This window comes from Vanessa atalanta, chromosome 11 (assembly GCF_905147765.1).
Source record: "Vanessa atalanta chromosome 11, ilVanAtal1.2, whole genome shotgun sequence".
In the NCBI taxonomy this organism is placed as follows: Eukaryota; Metazoa; Arthropoda; class Insecta; order Lepidoptera; family Nymphalidae; genus Vanessa; species Vanessa atalanta.
In genome coordinates this window covers 10,301,863-10,327,920 of record NC_061881.1, presented here as the reverse complement: position 1 = coordinate 10,327,920, position 26,058 = coordinate 10,301,863, and the positions used below count along the sequence as shown (strand labels likewise).

Here is a 26,058-nt window from a genome sequence, read left to right as displayed (position 1 = left end):
GTAGAAAGCAGTGGTGGTGAGGTGACATAGGAGCGCTTCAAGCCGTTTGCCATTATGGCATATGAATCGGTCTGATGTCGTTATGGTACACCAAATAATTTTAATATAAAAATACGCGCGCGTCTCGCGCGAAAGAAAGCGCAAAAAGACACGTTAAACATTAATATTGAGAGTAAAATGTGGTACCAAAACTTTAGTCTGGTCGACCAGCAATAAAAATACACAAATTGAACAAACTCATATATTGGGTCCCTGCTGGACCTAGTTTGCATTTAGTTTTTACGAAACAACGAGCAATAATATAACGTGAAAATATAATAATAATAATCAATGCGGTTGTAAATTATCTGGCCACTCGAATAAAACTTTACCTTATTTAAAATTATTTGTTATCTGTATAATATAGCTGTAAAGCAAAGACACTCTGTGGAGTCGCACTGATGCGATACTGATTTAACATCTTATTTATCTGTAATTCTGATTATCTATCCCTCGGACTATCGGCTATGCAATTGGCCAATAAAAATATGTCCCTTGTATATTACCGGTAACAAGTTGATAATAATTATTATCTTTATGAATTTAAAAAAATCTATTTTATTTAAGTAAGAAATCGAAATAAACGATTCATTTTCGCTCAAAATATTCAGTGCCCTACGATGGACCATCTACATTGATAAAATCTTCAATAATTGAGGTATGTTTACAAAATTTTCTTATAATTTAACTTTTATATTTTGTGAAAAAATACTTTGGTTCTGTTTACAAAAACCTTTAAAATTTATGCTAAGCATCTATCATTTTATTAAAAATGTATCTTTAACGATATCATGTGATACACAATTATAGTTTTTTATGGTCTCAAATTATGTACTCAAGATACTGCGCGTTTTATTTCAGATTTCGTTGACAATATAAATATAATCAGTTATTTGAACTTAATTTATTGTTTATTTAGTTAATAATATTAACACTATGGTTATAGCGACGCGACGAGGGCGACATGCTAATTCACAATTCAATATTCATGTTGAAGTTGACCAGTTGATCAAACTCAGTCTGTTCGCGGTTGTTACACATTTATGTGTGATTACTATCCTCGGTCCTCAATAAGTCAATTGTAAACGTGATTATGTTTTACTCTATGCTCATTTAGCGTTGCGCAAAGTTATAAAACTCTTTAATTGATTTGACATGCATGCTTACTTTTAATAGTAAATATTTTATGTCATTTCTATACGAATACAAACCAGTTACTTCAACTTACGTAGAAGTTACGTTACTTATTTTTGGTGTTGTAGCAGGCTGTTTTAAGAACGATTTAAAATGTATAGTGAAAATACTTCATCTCTCCTTCAAAGACAAGGTTTGTTTGTTATTTGTCCTTTTATAATTTTAAATAAAACGATTAAATTTGAATAAGATTTTTTTATAGTAGTACGCTTTCACAAGGATTAAGTTTCATGTATTTTTAAATAAGAATTAAGTCTATCTTAAGCCTTGCCGAAGTAAAACTCAGGCATAAACTTAAGGAGCATTTTTTTGTGAGATATTTTTTGGAATGTCAAAGTTTAAGACTTACCTAATTATTTTAAGGCGTCACTCTTTCCAATGTTTGAATAACCGGTATCCTGGATACGTGAAACGCCAAAACAATTTGTAAACCTTAATAAAACCAATCTTCGCTTAATAATCTTTATGAATATTTATATTGTTAAATAATGACATATATTATTAAAATAGAATAATGGAAAAATATAAAATATTTTCTAGTAAAAAGGTAACTGATTTTATAAATTAAGCCATAAAGTGGTCTATCGTATAGGAAATGTAATATCATGAACACAGGATCTCGAAACAAAATGAATGCATACAATCATTCTAAAGGATTGATGAATCGTGATCCCGCGGAAGTATTTTATCGAACGAAAAAATGTACAATATTCGTCATAATTTGACGATTTAATTAAGACATAAGATCTATCATTAGATGTCCATAGAAAGTGCTAGACTAAAAAAACTGTCTGTCTGTCTATGTGTGATGGCTATTGTGTACGTAATTCATACTAAAAGTATTCTCCGTCTTTAGTTGGAAATGAGAGATTTGATGAGAATTACATTTAATACATCTAACATATAAAATAGGTTATTATTGTATAAAAATACGTCCATAAATACCCATTATAGTCTTGTATAAAAATGGCATTTAATTATAACAATAAAAAGTTTTTAAGCGTCGAGGAAACAGATTGAAGAACATTAAACAAGTCCTTTGCCTGCTTTGGTATCTCGTAAAAAAACAAATCTTGATTTAAATTTCTTGATTAGCTAAATAGTTTATCACGCACGCAAAAGAATATTCCCATGGTTCAATCAATTATTTAATTTATTCTTTCAATTATTGCCTATTGTTTACAAAAGTAATTCTTGCCACGGTTATATTCACATTGGTAAAATCAATCACACAAGATCAATGCATGCTTTAGCAGCATTTTATTTCTATAGAATTGTAAAAATAATATCTTAAAGAAACGGTATAAATCTTGTTTTATAATTTGATTAATATAAGTCAGTCTGTAGGGAAGATTTTTTTTTAAATTACAAAGCCGAATATCGCTAAATAATATAAGTCGTTCAAGCTCAAGGCTTTAGTCTCTATTAGTCTTCATTCAGGCGATCTCTTTTAGTAAGATAAATCTGCATCATATCAATTGCTAAGTTGCTGTTATTTAAAAAAGGACACATAATTTTATTCCATCCAATTGTCAGCTGTCCCCACTATAATGCCTTGGACTTCTAACACTGACAGAGATGTAGCGTTGATATAAATTGTTCGTCTGCGAATTTATTCACATCAATGTATCAAAAATATTTACTTTCACAATTTTGTAATATTGATAATTAACTATTACTCGCCCGCTTTGGACATTAAACAATAAAAGGGGGAAGAATCAATTGAATTAAAAAAAATAGAAGCATACTGCCTATACCAATCATATATGGATAAAAGACAAATAAAAAGCTTTTAACATCGAATTGACGTGATATTATTGGTCAAGAGCGTAAATAATCTATAAGATTAATTGTAGATTTGCGAAAAGTTACCTCTTGAATTTCAATGAAGCTGTTACCGGAACTACAGAAGTAAAATTAAAGTGGATATATAGTAGTTACGTGGATTAGTGTTGTATTATAAATAAAGATGTATTAAACAAGTTATTAACAAATCACATGAAATACTTATATGGGCTATATGACAATCTACGGACGATTCCGTGTCGTTCGTTCAGTAGTTTTCACGGGATTGACGCACGAAGAAAAAAAGGCTTTTTATATGTGTGTAATATATACATTAGCCAAATATAATAAAAGGATAAAAGAACAAAGTCACACGTACTTTGAGCGGTTAACTGTTATGTTTAAAAAATAAAAAATCAGTCATTGTTTTTCTTTTAAAATATAACAAACGACTTCGGTCATTGTTCAAATTACTTGAGAAACTGATTTTAAAAAATGTGAAAATAATTAAATTCGTTCAACTCTGTAAAGTCTATATTATTATTACGCGGACATCGAAAATTGTTTTATTATTAATGATCAAAAATAGCTAAATTGATTTTCTATCATTCGACAGATACTGTGCCAATAAAAATTAATAAAATTTCGTTTGAAAAATAATATCGACGCGTACAGACCACACGCGAAACCAGTTTTTAAAAATATGTACATAATTACGTAAAAATCACTAAAAAGAAGTATTTATTTAATGTATATAGACATGAATAAAATTTGGTATCAAATAATTTAACGAATACATTTTGTTTCAAAAATTAAATTTTGTCAGCTTTGGAATGATGTGCAAAAATTCAGCACAAACAGTTGAGTTCCAAACAAGTTCCAATGTAAAATTCAGTTTCAAGATTTAAAAAAAACATACAGATATTAACAGCTTTAAATTATTACAGAGTAGTTAAAATTATTAGAAAGTTTTGGATAAAATTTAGAAAAATCAACAATAAATGTTCTTGAGTTAAATTTTACTGGAGACAAAAATATTAATCATAAATTTAATTTCACCGAGGCTATATTAAATTGCTCCAAGGTAAGCGGATACAATTATTAATTATGCGACATTCAAGTAGGTTATTATGACAATGACGATGACCGAGCGAAAATGATGCTAATTATGACACAATTACAAAAAAGTGCACCGCAAAACAGATAAACAGCAGAAATAAATCGAATGATGATGTTCGTATTAAATATACTTTCAATCTTTTACGGTAGTATTGGGTTTAACAATGTAATCTCGATTCAAAAGTGCCTGAACTTGAATAAAATATGTTCTAAATTGAATATGATTTTGTACTGCAAATAAATTCCAAAGTAGTTTTAAAAGTATAACTTTAAGGATAGGTAAGTAAGTAAAATACAAAGCTTTTTTAAAACACATTTTAAATTCCAAATTACAATTTATATTTTTGTGGCTTCTATTATTACAATATAATCTTATATGTATAGCTATAAACCTATAATAATAAAAATCTAAAATTTCTAGTAGCAAATTAATTAATTAATATTGAAACAAAAGTATTGTATTTATTTCCAATCGATGTAATAAGCGTAATAGATAATTTAATTGATAATTAAATTCAAATGACTGAATAAGTTAAGGGTATCGATTCACGTGCGAATAAAACGACATGGCTTTATTAGGAATATATATTTAAGGAATATATATTTAGTTGTATGTATGTACTACTTACCTTAGAGATTGTTGTGCTGAATACGGAAAAAAAATACCATAAATAAACAAGATTAGTTTCTTAGTTCATTTCATCGAGAACAGTTATCATCGTGCAGATCCATATGTGCATTTAATTCACTAGACTTAATAAACAATTGGTCTTAATTAACATTCGCAAAGGGACCGTTGCCGTTCAGCAAACTTAAATATTATTGGTATAACGTCACAATGTATGAATTCGGAGAGACGATTTAAAACATTTAGTAAAATTTACACTATATGTATTATTTAGGAGTGTTTTGTTTCGATAAATTTGTACGAGAGTGGTTGACGTAATGCTATTAGGATCTTGCCGAAACAGACCACCGTCGTTATTGTATTCTCTATCCCTCTCTGTTTTAAAGTTAACTTTTACGTAGCAGTTTACGTTACAGTTAGGTTCTAAGACTTTAGTTAAAAAGGAAATTAATTACCAAATGGTTATAGTGAATTTCATCTTTGGAGGCGGTAACGATTTTTCTTGTATTTAAGCTTCTATTATCGGCAATTGACAAAAATATAAACTTGGATGATCATTTTTTTTTAAATTATATATTTCCGCAGGCCTGCTGTCCGTGCTGTTGTTATGTTATGTATAATTTTAAGTTTATTTTAACATTTTCATTTTACTGTCAGGTAGCATCAAATTGATGATATGATGATAATGGATGTTATCATCACTTGCAACGTTAATGCAAATGAGCTTGTAATACATATCTAGATTCGATGGTACATAATGGTGGTTAATGACGACTTTCAAGTAATCGCTCTTACAATTAAGTCATTAGACTCTCTCTAGTCATTCGCTCACGTTCTTTTTTCGTGATTAAGTATCATAGGATGTACTTAATCTGAGTTAACAGAAGAAAATATCCTAAAAAAGCCTATCCAGCATATATTCAGTATCGTTATAAAGTTATAAATGTCTTTTTTTTTAATAAAGCTTTATGTCTTGTTGAGGTTAGAATATAATTTGTCTTTAGTCTTGTAGGTACCATTATATTAGTAAACAAACATGACCAAATCAAATCAATTTGATTTGATTTGAATACTTTATTTAAATATTTACAGAATTTTACTAAAAGTAAACCACTTGATCTGTTGCTTTGATTTGATGGAATTCGGTACAAAACAAGCTTGATCACTAAGAGACATATTATGCAACTTTTTATGATTGACCAGACGATCAACTCCTAAAAAGCGAGATAATCTGCGATCGACAACTAGTTATCATAAAAATAGTCTAGTGTTGAGTAATATACTTTATGTATTAATGTTCAAAGGCATAAACTACTGCAGAATTTAATTATAAAATCAAAATATAGGTACTTTATTCAAGTAGGCTTTTACAAGCACTTTAGTGAATCGGCATTTTACAAACTATATTAAGTGAAGCTATCGCCGTTTCGGAATGTAGATTCTACGGATAAGTATATATCGTATATACTATATAGTAACGAATACCTTGCTCCAGTAAGGAATTATTGACTTCGCGGAGTCGGATGCTCGGCGTTATTGGCTTATCCTTATTTCTTTTGTTCATACAACGACTCACATTGATTCTATCAGAATGATCAATATTATTGTGAGTATACATTGTTGTGTTGTGTAAATATATTGTGAAGCAATTGGTAAGTATTCCTCGTAGGGGTTAAGGAGTCTTGAGCTCCAAGATTATAAATACGACAGACAGCTCTCTTTTGAAAATAAAAAGAGTTTCAATATCAGTAGCGTTATTTCAATGATATATTATGTCATAAGACAATACTATGAAATAACCAAAATATACTATTCAAACTGTATCAATTGTTAAATATCAAGTTGTTTAATCTGTTTGACGCTTTTACATAATATTTAACAAGTGCAACAAATCATTGATCACCATACGCTTGCGAGTGCTATAGTTCCACCTCCATGTCCGAAAATCTATATTTAATCTAACAGCGCGATGTGTAAGGCATTTTCCGCCTCACACAACCAATATGTGGTACCTTTGGCGGTGGCTTTTGTAGTAACCTATTTATGTTATATATTTTCATAGTACCGATTGTAAACCGTTTATGCATTTACTAGTATCCATACATTTGTGTATTCGTAGATAGAGATAGAGCATCATTTGAAGTCTCTTGCCGAATCGTCGGTAAGCGCTCGCTAGCTTACAAAAGCTAGCCAAGTCAAATACCCAATTTAGAATTTACACGTTACAGTTTTCAAATGTTCTCCGGGCCTGGCAAACGTGTGGCTGTACCATAAAGTAACAAATTTTGAAACTTTAGTGGCATACATATCTGTATGTATCGTAAGCGATGTTTATTTATTTCGAAACAACGATCTTGTTGTAATTTGATTAATATCATTTACCAATCTATTTTTATCTGAAAACCATATCGCGAATATTTCTTTTGTTGTAATAAGTGGAATTTGTTAATTTAGTATATCATTTGTATTCATACATGCAGTTAGTAATAAAATAGGTATGTGAGTTCATGACGTGCAACAATGAGGAAAATAAAAAACACAGTCATACCGAATTATTAGATTCCAAAGACCGAGGTCTGAGTGTAATGTTTATTTTTAGTCGGTAGAAGTTCAAATTTGCTACCTTATTAATTGTAACCTCATAATATTTTTTTATCCGAATGTCATTGTCTTATTAGAATAATAAACATCTAAATTCTTGTTAAGTGTATATTATCCTTAATTACTTTTAATATTACTCATATTGGGAAATTAAATAAGTATTACAAATAAAATTAAAAATTGTTCCTGTACGAGTAATAGTGGTAAGAAACCTAAGGCCCGTTAATCAATTAAACACGAATTCCGATTTTCTTGGTGGAAAATTAACCAGTTCGCCCATGGATTAAATATATTTTATTACATCGGAATAAGGCTTTTTCGAATAAACGTTTCAAGAAATCATTAAAAAAATATTTTAATTTCGTAGAAGTAATAATAAAATTGTACTCTGAGTAGTTGCTTTGATTTTGTTAGTTGTGAATTAGTGTCAAAATTCACTTAAACCCAATGTATAATAACTCAAATTGCGTGAGTATTGCTAATTATGATTATCTGAATAGTGTTATTAAAATTAAAAACAAAAGAGCTGTTCTTTTCGTACATGTCTTTATTAGTTAGATATTTAAGCTCTGATTACTGACCACATTATTAAAAATAAAGTCAACATCATAGATAAGGTTGTTCATACATATTTGTCCTTAGGGTGCGGCTACACTTAAGTGACTGAGTAAATAAATTAAGAAAATCAATGAACAAATGTTTTGTTCATTCATTTATTTATTTAACTCCCCTAATGATGCCTGATTTACTACCAACTTGTGTTAAGGGAAATCATTGAGTCTCCAGTGAGATTTAATAATATCAAAATTCAATCAAGTGTATAAAATACGAGCTTACCAAATTTATTTTGATTATTGTCTTGATACTGAGTTTCAGTGAATATTTCAAGTAAGTCGGGGGTATTTCATTTAGACTTGGCGATTTCCGATAATCAATACTTCTATATTGGATAAAAAAAACAACTAAAAACTATTTTCACAATTGACATGAATTCCATCGTAGTTTTTTATATTAGTTTTAAGATTGTAAATGTTATTCTATATGATTGTACCCTTAGACGTCACGCTTTATCGGCGCCAGACAGGCGACTTTTCTGATTTGTCTTGAAATAACACGCCTACTGACGAAAATATGTCAAGTATAATGCAAGTACATTATATATTTATCACTAACAAAGGCGACCTAGATGAATTATTTTTTAATATCATAAACTTAACAAATATTGTACAAATTTGTTTTTTTTTTTTCACTCTTAGGCGTCGATAGTCGAGAGCTCGACTAATCTATGATTTTCACTATGGATTTGCGAAAAAATGCTCTTTTGAATGTCGACAAAACTGTTATCGGAATTTGGAGGAAAACATAATTTTTGAAAATTTTGAAATAAATTATAAGTAGTTAAGTGTAATAGTATTGTATTATTAATAAAGATATGTAAATAATAAACTCTTATTAGTGCACAATATAGCTGAGTTATTAGTAGTAACATGAAATACGTAAATCGATTTGGTATAAGGTTTGTTTATTTTTATTCCTATTTCTGTTGGAATAGGCTATAAATTCAAATGCTTCACCAAAAATATTTTTATTACTTATAAATTATTGCTAAAGTGAAAGCATTTCGATTGATAAAATTGAAGTCGATTTTCTTTTCGCTATAGATCATAAAATAACTAGGTTTTTCACAGTTTGATTGTTTTAAATCTTGATAAGCACAAAAAAAATTCATACTTACTTTTCAATGTAATATAATTTTCAAACAATTGTGTTTAATCGATTTTTTTTTTAATAAATATTGCAGTATTTTAAAAATAGAATGATATATTGTAATAAGTATTTATTACTACGATAGCTATTATCATTTACGAAGTCGTTAAACTTATGAGGAATCACGTTTCTTTTCTACTTATGGCTTGCGATTAATCGTGTTTAAATAACAATGCCTCTATTTTGTATTAGATCGGTTTTGTTTATGGTTCATACATTATCATTATTTATATTACTACCTGTGCTCCGTGGTTTTAGTAGTTTTTAATTTATATTAAACTTGAAATAATAAATAATCCGGAAGAAAATCGTCCTGAAAATAGTTTGTTTGGTTATTGTAATCCTACTCATAGATCTTAAGTAACGGTAAACAAATATATATGTAAATTTTAAATTGATTAACTTTTGATCGACTCGACCGATTTTGATGTAATTAATAATAAACTGTATAGATCTCACTCACGAAGACGCGCCGCTCTGAGCTTAATTATTTTGCTTTAGTAGTGAGTGACGCTCGTTCTTATAAGATGTCTTTGTGTGCGTGAGATAAATAATATACGAATAAAGATAGTAAATTAAACGTAAATATATAATTTAGATTATATTTGTTAATGCACGCCGATATTGTAACGTGGAGAGGCGTGGTAGGTTAAGTAATTATCATACTTTGGCATATATTAATTCATCTAATGTGTTAAACCACTAGTAATTGTATACAGGTCTTCTACATAAAAGAGAGATATTGCTCGCTCAGGAGCTTTGAGGAGACGTTTGAAAATACTTGAAGTTCTCTTCAAAGTCAAGTCTCACTTTACAAAACGATCATTTTAATCAACGTTCACGGTTATATCATTCACCAAAATGTTTTGTTTCAGAACATTAAGCAAATATTATTAAAATAACAAAAAAGTGCCGACTTTTGTCAAATTATAACAATATACTTTTTTAATTACATATATTTTTCTGAACATTCCTTGCACGCAAACTTTGGTATTTTATTTACTTACAAGTTATTGAGGTTACCTGTTCAATGCTATTAGAGGTCTTTGAACTTAAATTTTCTTAATTGCGTTATAGGAACTTCGGCAACAAATAACGGGGTCATTGACATGACCTGTCAAACAGTGAAACTTTATAAATTGCTTGATATCTATAATAGTCGATATTGTTTAAATAACTTTTTTTTTCTTATTAATTAATTAACCGAACCCGTGGATTTACTCGTGCGAAAATTATAAAACTTTATAGCACACAGCAAACCTTCACCCCCATTATACTCCCATACAAACATTGATTAATTTCTCAAATTTCTACCCCGCACCCCGCCCCCCTCTTTCAAACTAATATTTAATTTTCCCTAGACCTTTGACGTATACATAGGTAAAAGAAGGGTTATTAAAAAAAAAGTCATTGTTAGTATTCTCTCAAATTCCACGTATAGACACAAATGAAACCTGTAAAATAAGATTATTGTTTAGCTTCGGAACACAAAGATCTCAAACAACTTCGAAAACAATTTGAAAGAAACTCCAACTTTGATTTGCGAAGTCCTAAAAGAAACTTCATAAAGACCTGCAAATTAAGATTCAGGGTGTACGGGGAAAACCTGAAGGCGTGAGACACTAAACGTGGGGTTGGTATTCCACATTTCTGTAGATTGAACGATAAGCAAGGTACGCCTGGTTATTTATTGCACGATATTTGAATATTATCGTCTACTTTACTCAAGATTGATTCTCTTCTACTCAATCTTTATAATGTAATTTCATTCGAAAGGACTTCATAATAATTTTTTTTTAATCGACGATTGCGGTTTCATAATCAGATCGGTACCACTAAATTTTCATATGCTTAATTTGTGATTATAATTAATTACTTGCTTGGAGGTTAAGGAAAACATCGTTAGGCAACCTACATGTGTATAATTTCAATGAAATTCGGACACATTTGTATCCACGAACCTATATTGTAGCAGCGTAGTCTAATAAGCTCAAAGGAAGAGGAAGCATTAGACTAGCTTTGGGATATTTACAAGGTTTTTTCCTACTACAAATAACGAATTAGATTTGATGTGAAAATAGGATCTCCAGATTACGCCTTGTCCGCGCCAACCACGGCGGCTACATGCCCGAAATCATATTCAAACGTACATTCCAAAAAGATTCCGTCAAATGAAACCATCTTCGTGGATATTAATAATTTTTTTCTATTATATTTCAGTTTCAAGTTTTCCGCCTCTAAATAAACACCTTTACTATTTATAGTACTATCTATATATTCACAGAAATAACCTTCTTGGGCAGGATGACTGTTGGCGATTATTAATTTCAAATGTGCAAGTATCGCGTGTGGTTGAGTTCATTAATTTATTTCAAATGATCATTGTCATTTCATTGAATAAACTTTGATTTTATATCTATTTGCAATTGAATGGTGCAGTAGCCTTCGAATTATTTGCGTATAATTTTTTAATAATGTACTAGTTATCGCATGCGGCTTCGCTCGTTTTAAGGCTTGGTGTTAAGTGTAAAAGGGTTCTTATAAGGATTTCGAGCTTTCCTTACAATCAATTTCATCAAACTCGCGTTGATTTACGATATAAGTAGAGATGCGTTTCAATAAAATAGGTACCGATTTACGATTTACCGATTCAATGGAATGTTATTCTGTAAGTCTGATGATTATTTGGATTACCCTTACGTTACAATTCAATAGCTAATGCCGCTTATTACGTTCTGACATTTCTCTATCGTTCTGCGGTAAGTTTCGACGTTCTTACAGTCAGGCCTGGACCGTAAGTTTAGAGGGCCCTGGGTTAACACTACTTAGAGGCCCACCTAAGACATATCTGAACGTAGACTTGAAACCATACGATCTGTTTAATTTAATGAAGTTATGGATTCTTTTGCTTTATAGTTTGTATCGTTACTTAGTTGGGGCCCCCTTGAATCCACGGGGTCTTGGGCTGAAGCCCAAAAAGCCATATGGTAGATCCGGCCCTGCTTATGGTATAGATTTACTGCTCATCGTTTGTTTTAAAATATATACCATAACATATATTGATATACTTATTATAGATTTTTATTAATAATTTTCAAATAATTAGATTGCTTACTATTATTAATAATTCATTATTGTTCTCAAGTAATACTGAAATTCAAACACAAAATATTAAATAAAATGCTGACAATATTACCAACTAACAAGCTATCTGGTGGGGGTGGTGGGCTTATATAAGTTAGTTGATGAGATATGTAGCATGTAATTTGCAATCAGCATCTATTATATCTGGTTATGAATTTGGTTAATCTTGGTTCTTACTTAGGTTAGGGTTGCCAATTTTTTTTACGAACAAAATGGCACGTAACTGAAAAATAATAATTTTTTATTGGAAAAAATATTGCATAGTATTAATAGAGATATATGGTTTTAATAATTTCGTTAAAATAACAAAGATACATTTTTTTTTATCATTTTGTGATTTTTTTACATAATTCTCGTACACAAATATGGGTAAGATATTGTCTGGGTAATTCTGATTCTTAAATTTATATACTTAAACAGCTTGAGCAATTTTAATGGCATTTAGTTTATGTATAACCTGCATACTATTTAAATAATTTTTTATAATAATTTCATCTGTTATATGTCCTACAATTGGGAAAAAAGAGGAAGGGAAAAAATCGCGGGTAGCAGTAGTAATCTAATAATAATTTAAATCTGGTCTAAAGTTTGTAATATAAAATGAAATTAAATCTCACAACGAAAATGATTGATTTTTTTTAGGTAATATGCCTGAGTGCGTGATGCTAGTTACTTTCTCGGTATGGTACTTTCTATTTAAGAGATTCAGAAAGACCTCTTTTTATTAGAGTGACATTACTATCGTTTTGTATTTAAAAACCTTAAAATATACCTACATAGTGTATTCACTTAAATCTTATCATTTCGTTGTAGACAAAATTGTAAGTAAAAATCTTTTTTATTATTGTTGTTTTGCGCACTTCTTAAAGTATTTAAAAATTTGATAATACACTTTTAAAAACCAACAAACCAAAGATCCAAATACATAGTATTTTAAATACATATAACATACTTAATGTACATATCATTCTTATTTATAATATTATAATAGAGTATCCCAAGTTAGCACGTCACCTTTCTTTAAACACTTACTTAATTTTATAGGTTGTACGTTGCAACAAAAGTTTAAGGAATATGATTAAAACGCTGGCAACCCTGTTCCTTAAGTCATGCAAGTAGCAAAGCCAGTCGGTCTCGCTTCGCCGCTCGCGTCGCATTTTCGTCCGTTGAGTTGTGTTTAATCGTGTTGTGTCTTCAAAAATTAGTTATTCAACGTGAAATAAACGTTAAATTGACAAACGTGAGTAAAGTGTACTTTAAAACTTTTTCTTAATTGTAAATTGTAACTGTGTGATAATTGCTTTCGTATTTTTAAAGTAAATAATTTATCCATATGGATTCAAGAATGTACACGAGTAATATAAAATGCAAATAAAATACAGTATGCTTTCTTATACATAAAACATGAGAAAAATTCATAAACAAGAATTGAAAAGGTTAAAAATAATACTCGCTTAAAAGGCGGTTTTATTTATTGCTAAACGGACACTATCTCAATTTGATGTGCAATTTGTTTTTTTTTTAAATCTTTTTAGTAAATTTAAATTTAGAATTAAAAATAATATTAATTGCCAATGTTAAAAAGAAAAGCCTTTTGAAATATAAATAACGAAATTAAATATTACTATAAAAAATAATTCTTGTAAATATTTACAGTTGCGTAATATTTCAACCTATGTTGATACTGATTGTATATATTTTGATAAAACAATAATAAGGTACTTATATCAAGTTGTCAGGTTATGGTTACTGTTTACGTTCAGTTGTAGTGTCCGACCTCGACACTTGTTCACGGACAGCAGGATCTCAATCGCAATTGTTTCTGCATGTAATTATATACTAAACCGGTATGTCTTCCAGTTCTCTTCACAGCCTATTATAATATTTAAATTAAGTATTCCGTAGAATTTTCTGGATGATTTTTGAATTAATTTAATTGAGATAAATAAATGTTTACACCAATGTCAAAAGTCAAGGCTAAAATCTTAATTCAATATTAAGTAGTAGACCGGTTAGGTGGTAGGTTTGGAAAGGAATAAATTAGACCGGAGAAGAACTGGCGAAATAATGTACAGGACATTTTTGTGCAGGTGATTTAGAGTGTGTCTGAGGCGCATTATAGTTGTTTTTATTGACTTTGATAGAAGTTGACCTAGGTCGCAAACCGTGACTCGACCTGTTATCGGCTTGTTGTAATAAAGTGAAAACAGTTTGTCTTGTTTAAAAAATACAACAGTATAACGTTACTGAGAAAAAGATGTCGTAATACTTAATTTAATTTTTTTGAAACTATAGTTCTTAGCCATGTAATAGCCCAATGCAGAACTAATTTCAATCTTAACTTAGAGGTGTTTTTACGTGTAAATTTAATTTCTTAGCTCAGATATTCTACAGTACTTTATTGATACAATTTTATCTTAAAACACTAGTTAAGCAAATATTTTCTTAATTCTCACAATATCATTCTTAGAAATTCTTAGAAATATTATTATTAAATTATCGTGGTGTTTATGCTGTCAAATGAACGTTAAAATAAGTTCCTTATTCTCAATATTATTCTACAACAAAATCATACTTTGTCAAGCAGATTACGGAAATAGCTAATCTTTAGAGAAACTAACTTAGTATCTGTACTAAACATATTTTTAATGATGTATATTTACAATATAAATGACCTAATCGTATTTTAAATATTATAATTATTATCATAAAGTATGTTTTTAGTTTTTAAGAATTTCTGTATAATACTTACACGTGTCTAGATGATTTGGACTTACGATATTAGTAGCAAAGCGTAATGGCTATGGTTATAAGTTGATTAAATTTGATTGCAATCGTAAACATTATGGTATTTTTTAAATATTAGGCAATTGATGTTCCCAAAAGCCTGGCAGTTTTAATAAATAATTAGAAAATACATTGGAATAATGAAATAGGTCTGAGTGGTTAGCAAACCTGTTTTACGTAAGAATTGTATAAGATATTTCGTAAGAAGATAAGATTATTTACAGATAGTTACTGACGATCACGTGCTTACCTGATTCTTAATAATTCTTGTTTGAATCTCATTTGTTTACTGTCTAATTTATCAGTTACTAGTTGACCCTGCGGTTTCGCCAGCGGTCAATTTGCATATCGGTTGACATGCATGGTTCCGCTCCCTTCCTTAGCTTCGTAGCGTGAAATTATTTAGCCTAAAACTTTCCTCTATTGACCATCTAACGCAACCATATTTTTTTCAAATCGGGACGCATAGTTACCGAGATTAACTTTCCTGTTTAAAAACTATCCAGTTTTGTAATATAAATATTGTTCTTCTGCTATAATCACTGATGTGTCGCACTACAAGAGAACCAAATGATCAACCAAAGGCCAACTTTATTATCGTGGTCTGCGTGACAGTTACGGTGCGACATATTCTAATACCTAAGCGTCATATTTCTTTACTGGTATTCGTGTACTTAGTCAACAATTGGCCACTAATTTTTTCAACGCGTTCTCAGCTTTGTCAGTCTATCTAGACACATAAATAATCAAATCTGTGATCATACCTTTCCTCATTTGATCGACAGTTTCTTCGTGAATTCGACAATTTAACTTTGTATCATCGAGCAACATAAAAAGTATGATCGCGAATAAAATTCTTGCATATCATTTAAAATAAATCTTTGTTGAATTATGTATTATTAAAGTAAATTTAACTGTGCAGGGTGTGTGACTAAACATTATAATGGTAAAATACGGAAGGAAACTTCAGTATTTTTTTTAATAATCAAGTAAAATATCACTCTACTGTGAGAGAGCTTATCTTATCAGTTGAAATTGATGCTGTTACTAATACTATGTAAATAAATCTTAGTTACCGGTTAGTCATTTATAATTTTTTTTTTTTATTCAAGTCTTGTGTGTTAAGCGCAACAGGCAGGCAGCCAATATGCCGTTGAGCAATTGACGATCTTTATTGGGAGAAGAAACTTCTAAAGCTATATTTTATTTATTCTGTCTGGTACGGACTTTTACTAGAGGAATTTGGTTTTCGGTTTATGAAAGAAGTGATATAACACTAAACATGTCACCTTAGTTTTTAATATAAGAAATTATTACGCGAATACGAGAACATTCGTTGCGCCTAAATTATTGTAAAATAGTCGTCGCCCGTAACCTCGTTTGCGTTTTAGGGGATAGTTGTCAGGTGTTAGTTTATGTCCTTCCTTGAAATTCAAACTTCCTTCGTAACAAATCAGTTCAGTATTCAAGCCGTTAAAAAGAAACAGATACAATTAACAGAGTTACTTTCACATTGATAATAATATTATAGATGTTTTTCTGCCTTGTAAAATTAATACTTAGTTTAGGCGAAGACGGTCTCTTCTGTCAAGATATGTTATGTAAAAACAGTATTTGCTACTGTAACATTGATAATCAGATATCGGTGTCAAGATATCAAGGTTAGTGTCAGTCTCAGACTGCTAGCTACGTGGCTATGCATTTTTTATGTACAGATAAAATATCTTGATATGATAAAAAGTGGCTGATGTACAGTGCCTGTATTTGCAAACAACGCAAAAAACCCGAACAAATACCCACCAAACGTCCATAATCAATACATTAATTATTAATTTTACTATTCTTCGGAGCGTGTCTGGTCGGTTTTCACTTTGAGCAAGTAAGGTTATTTTTTTAATAACACCCTTAGTTCCCCTTTCAGAATTTAAAGGCTGATTTCTTGAAGTTCAAATTTATAAATTATTTTTAAGTTTCTTGAGCTGGATTATGTGTGGTAAAAAATACTGTAATTTTAATCGATAGTTTGCTGCTGCTAACTTCATAATTTTATATGAAATAACATGGATTCGATTGGTTATTATTAATATCGATTAAAATTAGTGTCATATCACTACTAGCGCTATGCGGAGTTCTTTCTGTATGAGCGCTTAGCTGTACTATCCACAGCGGTACAGCTTTCCTACACCGAACAGAAGATAGACTTAGTTTATTTTTAAAAGTCAAATGATTTAGAGTCCGGTCAAAATAGACAAGGGTAAAAGGTTGTATTAATTCGGCTTTTTTTTTCGTGGCAAAACTTAGGGGATTAAATGTAAGGACAATTTTCGTAGATAATTGTATGATCTACAATTTTCGTCTGAGATATTTTTATCACAATCAAAATAAAGACACTTTCAAGCATGAAATAAATACCATAATAGCCCTTGCATTGAAAATGCAAGGGCTATTATGGTATATTATTTACACATATATTTGAATGTAGGCATTACTTATAACACATTGAAATAATATCATTCTAATAAAGATAATTTTTGTATAATATGATAAGATCTCTGTTAACGATCAATATAGTTTTGTCGTCATATATACTATTTTTATTGTTATAATGTCGTTCGTATCTTTAATCTGAATGGTTTGATACCGTTTGTTATCAGTGAAGTAATATTTGGAGATAATTTTACTTCTAGTTAACTATTCAATAGTGACGAACGTTCTTGATATTCTGTAAGTATTCCTTGAACTTCCTTTTTGTATATTAATAATTGTACGAAGTTAGACTGCCCACATACATAATAATTAATCAATCGCTTAAATAAAAAATGATCCTCAAACGTAGCAACTGTAAATGCTTAAAAATATATAAATAAATAGTAAATGTCCAGTTACTAGGCTTATTAACAATCGAATATCGAAACAGATCTAATGATTTCATTTTTTTATAATTCTATTATTAATTTGAAGTATTATCAATTACAAAAAAAAAAGAAATATTTTAAATTTGGAAAACAGATGAATTAATCTAGATTGTCCTATGTAGATACGTTGATCGTCATTTGAATATTGTGATATGTCTTCAAAGTCGATTCAACGTTCAAAGGTTATTTTCAAATCATACTGATATCATAATCTTTATTAGTTTCTTCGGGGTGCCTGCTTTTATAGTCAAACTTGTTCAAGTTTATAGTATCAGATTGTAGGCTATTTTATCGGGAACTGCATTTAAGCGTTTCGTTTGCATTTGTTTCGTTTTATTATGTCGACGAAGCGAAGACGTTAGAGAATATATTTCTTAAATCTTAGTTTAACACAAAATTTACACAGAAAAGTCCCTGATGGTATTATTTTAATTTATGTATCACACGATATTAATAGTTCACATAACTATTCATATATAAACGATACCAGATAGAGATCAGACGCAGGGCCAACGTCTTAACGCGCTCTTTATATAGTTAATAATAGTACGTAGAAGGTAAACATATCAATGCACTGAAACGAATAAATAATATATCTTTGAGATTACAGTAACAGGTTTCTTAGCACGACCTTCCTAACCACAATAATCGCGTAGTAAATAATAATAAACGCTTGTCCTATGTTATATAGGAAGGTAACACCCATTCAACAGATATTCTATAGCCAAACAGCAATAATTATTACGATATGACAAAAATAATTAAAGGATGAGTGAGTCAGTGTGACTACAGGCACAAGGAAGATAACATCTTAGTTCCTAAGCTTGGTGGCGCATTTGTGTGATGTAAGGAAAGGTAATTATTTCTGACAGCGTCAATATCTATGGAGACCATTCACCATCAGGTGACCTATTTGCTCAACTGACTACCGATTAAATAAAAAAATATATAGACGAATGATATATAAATATTCATACTAACCGGTTTAACTAAAAAAACATTCGATATTATATAACTCAAAAGTGTTTACACGATAGAATGTGGTCTTTTATACACTTAAGAAGTTATGAATTTGTCATTTATTTCCAGAATGGTCGATATATTTCATATGCATAGTTACATTCACACGCCATCGCGATTCCACGCTACAAGCATAATAAGATATACAAAACAAGTTTTACTCGATTTTTAGATAAATATGACATTGAATTTAGTTTAGTTAAATTATTTCTTTGTCGTATAGTGAGACAGAGTGGAAAATTGGACATATTAAGTTTAAGTGGTTACCACTGCTCATTTAAGAAATATTTATATTTTATGCCACCAATGCGCCATCAACCTCGGGAATTGAGGTGTTGAACACTAACCATTCACATCGGAACAAAATAATATTTAGCAGAAGGGCTTGCACAAAGCCCAACCAATATTTTGATTTTGAATGGAGTCAAAATAGGATAAAGAACAATTACTTTAAAAAACTAAGACCAAACTATAGTAATTTTTATACGTAGAGATGAGATTATGAAAATGATTTATTTTTTATTAATAAATAAAATCATGTTATATAAATTATATCCTATTGCACTCAGGAATAATCTAGCTACCTTCCAGTGATTTTTTTTAGACTGATCATTATTTCCGAAGATTATTCCCAACGTACAAACGAACAAATTTTATCTTTTTGTAGTATTAGTATAGATAACGTATGTGCTCAAATAATATTTGAAAACAATGAATTTACAAAAGTAAAAATTCATGCCATCATTCGTTACACTTCAGTAACAATGAATGTCAGAAATAATCAGCGTGTTATATTGAGTTTTATGTTCCCAAGACGTACCTATTGTTAAAATGGCGAAGCGATGTTTTTAATTATATGTAGTTTTGTTAATAAGTATTAAGAAACTATTTTTGTAACAAATTGTATTTATTTTTATTCTATTATGTGTTGTATGCTACAAATATTATACATATGACTTATATGAATATATAATTCTAGAATAATAATTTACAAAAAAAAAACAACTTAATTTTTGGTGAAAATCTTTGTGAATACATGAACGAATGTTTTTTTTTAGCATTAGCATTAGCAGCCCGTAAATGTCCCACTGCTGGGATAAAGGCCTCCTCTCCCTTTGAGGAGAAGGTTTGGAGCATATTCCACCACGCTGCTCCAATGCGGGTTGGCGGAATACACAGATACAATGTGGCAGAATTTCGTTGAAATTAGACGCATGCAGGTTTCCTCACGATGTTTTCCTTCACCGCCGAGCACGAGATGAATTATAAACACAAATTAAGCACATGAAATTTCAGTGGTGCCTGCCTGGGTTTGAACCCGAAATCATCGGTTAATATGCACGCGTTCAAAACACTGGGCCATCTATTAAATATTTATTAAATATTATTTTAGAATGAACCTAAAAAAAATAATATATAAAGTAAAAACTTCTTTGTATATTTATTTACAAAATAACTAACATTCTTAACAAGCATTTAATTATTTCGTTCAAAAATAATTTCAACTTCAAACTTTTGAACAAGTACTAGTTGTTTATAAATTAATATCCTATGTAATATCCGATATCTGAAAAACGCAGATATAACAAAAGGGTAATTTCAAGTTTAAAAGTAAATTAAGTACTGTTTTAAGCATCCAAACGTTAATTTCCTTTGTTTACTGTTTCAGTAAACCAATATACCGTTATTTGTTAACGTACAATAATTATAAATATTTTAATGATTTCAAAATCAAATCTTTATTCAAGAAGGCTTATAAAAATACTTTTGAATCGTCACGTTACAGTGTAAAATTAAATATAAAGCGCATACACCTACCGATCTACATTTGTAATTTGCAAACTATAGATATGTATTTCGAATAGTGAAATGAATAATTTAATACTTGCTCTCTTCATAAGATATTATCGCAATATGCATACAATCCTAGTGTCTATAGGTATATAATAAAGCAACTGTCCCTTGCAAGGTATTGGCTTGCAAAATGTAATTTTTCTGTTTAATTTCTAATTTGGCAATTTAACTAACTCGACTACAGGAGTAGTCTTTGAATTTGCGTTATATCTTATCTATTGGTAATATATTATTACTTTATAAATAATATATTAAAATATAGTGGAAAAAAGCGCGTTAGTGCCAGCTGCTGGGATTTCCCACATACGATTGTATAAGATTCGATGACAACGATTCATTTATTCCGATATTTTCTAATGTGGTTGCAGGCAGTGCGACTAAAACTTTGATATTTTATCAATTATTAGGTTTTTTTAAGGTACTTCCGAGATACTACGACGGGACTACCTAACTACCTACTACCTAAAATTGAGATCTTTTAATAAGAACATATTTATAATTGTGAAAATTATATATTCATAATTGTGTAATTATATGGTAGTTATCTGATTGCTTAAGCAGAAATCGGAATATCACCAGCGCACCGTGTCGTTGGCAATTCGCTATCAACTATTTAATTATCATTAAAAGATTTTTTTTTGTTAATAACTGTACGTGGCAGATTATAGTATTTTCTGTAAAAAAATATTAGTCCGATATTTTTGTGTCCAAACATCTGCAATAGCAATTATCCGTTCAGATGACGCGTCCTACGAATTTATTCGCAGTATTTATCCGTTCAGATGTTCGTCCTTCGTTCTCTAGTAATTGGTTTTGGAATAATTGATCTTTTACTACTACTATTATTGTAATATAAAAGATTAAGCGGTCATTGAATAATTAATAAGCACAATCAAGAAATAATCCAATAATTTCAAATAGTAGAGATAACAATGAGTTGATAAAAATGACGCTTTACGATGTAATTCGAAATATATTTTACTTTTAGCCTTGTACTTAGTATTAATTCATATGGTTGCCTCTGCTCATAACATAGTGATATTATAAGAGGCTGAAGCAATTCTCTACAACGACAATACAAATCTTGGAAACTTATTTCTCATGCCTCTGGGGTTTACTAACTCACCAAACGTTTAATTTGGTACACTGTATTACAATAATTCTATTTTTAATAATTTTTCGTTACAGAGTCGACTGGCCGCAAGATGTCGGGTGGAGGAACGACCGGAGCGTTGCTGTACGCGGTCTCCGCGGCAGTGCTGGGAATGCTTCAATTCGGCTTTAACACTGGAGTCATCAACGCACCGAGAGAGTTTATCGAAAACTTCATCAATGAAAACTATTCCGTTAACTCCGGCACCGTCTTCAGTGTCATCGTGAGCATATTTGCTATCGGCGGTATGATTGGCTGTCCACTAGCCAGTTGGATCGCTGATAAACGTGGTCGCAAATTTGCGTTAATTGTGAACGCAGCTTTCGGTGTTATAGGCGCAGTGTTTATGGGCTTTAGTAAAGTGTCAACGTCACTGGCAATGTTGATCATCGGTAGGTTTCTCATTGGTATAAATTGCGGCTTTGCTACGACGGCGTCGCCTACCTACGTGTCTGAAGTTGCGCCTGTCAGATTACGAGGTGCATTTGGAACTGTCAATCAGCTGGCCGTTGCCTTTGGACTGGTCGGCGGACAGATTTTAGGCATTGACGTTATTTTGGGTAGCAACGAAGGTTGGCCGTGGCTTCTCGGATTAGCTATAGTCCCGTCGGCAGTTCAGTGTGTAATGTTGCCATTTGCTCCAGAGTCTCCTCGATATCTTCTTTTCGTACAGCGTGACGAGGAACAAGCGAGGAGGGCGTTAACAAAAATAAGAGGTACGACAGAAATTGATGATGAAATTAAAGATATGCACGATGAGGATCGAGCAGAAAAGCAAGAGGAGAAATTTAGTATCGGTGATTTATTAAGAATGGAAAGTTTACGAACTCCTATGATTATTGGAATTGTTATGCATCTGTCGCAACAACTTGGAGGCATCAACGCCGTTCTATACTATTCGGCATCAATTTTTGTCAGCACAGGATTAACGGAAAGAGATGCAAGATTGGCTTCGATCGGTGTCGGCAGCATGTTGTTTATAATGGCGTTAGTGTCTATTCCTTTAATGGATCGTCTAGGTAGGCGCACTCTACAGTTGTGTGGTCTCGGTGGTATGACTCTGTTTTCAATTCTAATGACAATAGCGTTCTTCACATACGAGAACAACACCACCATGAGCATATTCGCTGTTTTGTTCACTCTATTATACGTTGCCTTTTTCGGTGTCGGTCCCAGTTCCATACCGTGGATGATTTTATCTGAACTATTCGGACAAGGGGCTCGAAGTGCCGCTGTTAGTGTCGGAGCGCTTGTGAACTGGTTCGCTAATTTCATTGTCGGTCTAACATTCATTCCACTATCAGATCTACTAGGTAACTTTGTTTTCTTGCCGTTTACAGTACTTTTGATTATATTCTTTGCATTTACCTACTTCAAATTGCCCGAAACAAAGAACAGGACTATCGAAGAAGTGACAGCTCTTTTTAAGAAATAATGATACCTCAAGTATTTAATCTAAGCAACATTCCTTTGATGTAAGAGAACCTATTATTGCAATAAGTGTACACAAACAATTTGTGATAGAAATTGTATTATCTTGTTCGTTTAAAAACTTTTTTATCTTTGGGAAAAGTTTTAATGGACCTCGTATTTACTCATTGAAATCGTCTTTCTTCGATTTCGGATTAAGGTTAGGAAGACTGAAAACCAACGTACGTTAAATATATTTTATTATAATACTATGTACTTACCACGGATACAACTATATTAAATGTTATAGAGAAGGTATTAGTTCGCTCTGTTGTTCCTTGCCTTGTATTATTATTATAAACATTTTATCGTGTTTAATATAAATGTTTTTTTGTCTTTTTCTAACATTAATTTGGTCATTTAATAAATTTGACATCTGAAGTCTCAGTAATAAAATGGTTGGTGCTCGAGTGTCCTGTCAGAGAAACACAAATGTCACTAATATTAAAATGACAATTTCGTTACTATTTCTCAGTGCCTTACCATACCGTTTCTATATTCCCATTTAATTACCAATCATGATATTAAAATGTAGATTTTCATCGTATATATTGCGGTTATTTCTATCGTTCAAATTTTCTCAGCTCACTTCACCGTCCTAGTGTACATTAGTGCCAATAATGTATACCGTGTTATTAGTAAACGTTGAAATGTAACGATGATTTTGTTTTGTCTCTTTCTCCCATTATCAGGCTTATACGTGTTAAACAGTAACAGACTATATATATATGTCATCGTAAAATTGTAAATACCGTTAGATAATAATCTATCTCGCGATATTGTGAACCATAACGTACTGCTTACAATTTAACGCATTACTTTTTGGTAGATTATAATCTACCGAAAAGTTAAATTATAAAACCTCTAACCTAATCTAACCGAAATATCATAAACTATCGAAGTTTTTGAAGTTTTATTTTGAGTTAAGTCATCGTTCACGATATTTCGGCAGTTTACAATCTGCAAGATAGATTACAATCTAACGGTATTTACAAATCTACGGTGATATATACAAGCGTTATCATGAGTCATTTATTAATAACACGGTAGTAGTTCATAGTAAATAAAACTGTTGATATATTTAAAATATATATTAGATAATTGTAAGCTATTTAGACCAAACATTTAGATCAAAACTGCACAATGTATTTTCTACACGTCAAGTTAAACGGGAACGCCTTAAGTAGATAATTTTTTTTAAGTATTCTTCCAACAAACGAGGTTAATTATATAAGAAATTCATGATACTTCAATTTAAATTCAAAATAATTGTTACGGTGTTGTTCTGCAAAATATTTGTAATAAATTATATTCATTGCAAATTGTTGATTGTGCAATTACTTATATAATTATGTATATTAAAATAAATTATTTGCTTGCAATTTTACGTTGACTTGATTATATTTATGTTTATATGCTTGTATGAATGTATAATTCTAATAATCGTATCGGCTATATTTATAAAGACCACGTGCATGTGTCATTTTGTGGTAACCTCGATGTATAAAGTATGAAATTACGATATCTTAACGCTGATTTGCATTCAAGAATAAATTGTATATTATTAATTATATTTTAACACAACAAGTTAATTTTATACTTGTCTATACAATTTTATTGAAAACATATTTTTTTAATGTTTGTTGTAATATTGATGAAAGTTTTTTTTTTTTTATTATATATTATATTATGACTTAAGATATTCCCGTTTACAAATTATATTATACGATAAACCTTATTATTATTAACAAAATCATGTAATAATTCGTAAATTATGACTAGTTGATATTGCACGTTTATATGTAGAATCAATACATTATTAAAAAAAAAAACATGTAAAAATTTAAATTTCGAATATCTCGACATTTGTTATAGATAATATAAATTATTTCTACGGAACATATAATATATAAACACCTTTAAGCATTACGTTACAATTATATTTTCTACGTTTATATATATCTATATTTTTTTGCTAAATAATTTTATTATGTAATATGTTATGATTTTTGTTATGTAATCGTGTAAATAAGTACGATATTAAAATATTATTGTAAATCCCGTTAATAAATAAATACGAATTTAATTCGCCTGTTGATATTAAAAGTATTATTAAGTAATTTGGTTTAATTTTTATTGTTAACAATTTTTACTTATATGCGACTTTATTTGTAAACTATTTAATAAATAATATAGTGTAATTTTATTAATAATAATAATTTGTATTCTGAGTTAGTCATAATTTCACATCAAACATCATAAAATCTATTAATTAACGATTTACGATAGCTTGTGATAATATTCTATTTGCTAACCAAACTTAAATTATTTTACACAATTTTGAATTACTTGACTTGTCAGTGAAGTAACATCACAAGGGAACAATTGAATGTTGATATAGTGTAACATGTACGTGTATCATACCAACCCTCACATAACCTGGCGAAAAAACGTCCAAATTTCAGGTTCCTCCTAGAGACGTTTGCCCAGCAGTGGTACAAGTATTGGCTATTGCCTTTTAATGATATAAATATATTTTTCAATGTGATTTTATATGACTTTTCTCTATTATATGATAAGTT

General features: G+C 30.2%; 1 protein-coding gene across 3 annotated transcripts; it reads left to right on the top strand.

Moving 5' to 3' along the window:
* Nucleotides 1-474: 474 nt before the first annotated feature.
* Nucleotides 475-25,534, top strand: LOC125067234 (glucose transporter type 1-like). 3 transcript variants are annotated; one of them, XM_047675710.1, is made up of 2 exons: nt 475-697; nt 22,042-25,534. In XM_047675710.1, the coding sequence occupies exon 2, from the start codon at nt 22,059-22,061 to the stop codon at nt 23,439-23,441; it is 1,383 nt and encodes a 460-aa protein (XP_047531666.1). In that variant the 5' UTR covers nt 475-697; nt 22,042-22,058; the 3' UTR covers nt 23,442-25,534. The 3 variants fall into 3 exon arrangements, with proteins under 3 accessions (XP_047531666.1, XP_047531664.1, XP_047531665.1); XM_047675708.1 differs by lacking the exon at nt 475-697 and adding an exon at nt 1,104-1,366; XM_047675709.1 differs by lacking the exon at nt 475-697 and adding an exon at nt 13,402-13,517 and having other exon boundaries at nt 22,042-25,533.
* Nucleotides 25,535-26,058: the final 524 nt, after the last annotated feature.

Coding starts and splice junctions, on each gene's coding strand:
- LOC125067234 (XM_047675708.1), top strand. CDS start 1,327: ATGTATAGTGAAAATACTTCATCTCTCCTTCAAAGACAAG. Junction 1,367..22,041: donor ATCTCTCCTTCAAAGACAAG/GTTTGTTTGTTA, acceptor TTTTCGTTACAG/AGTCGACTGGCCGCAAGATG.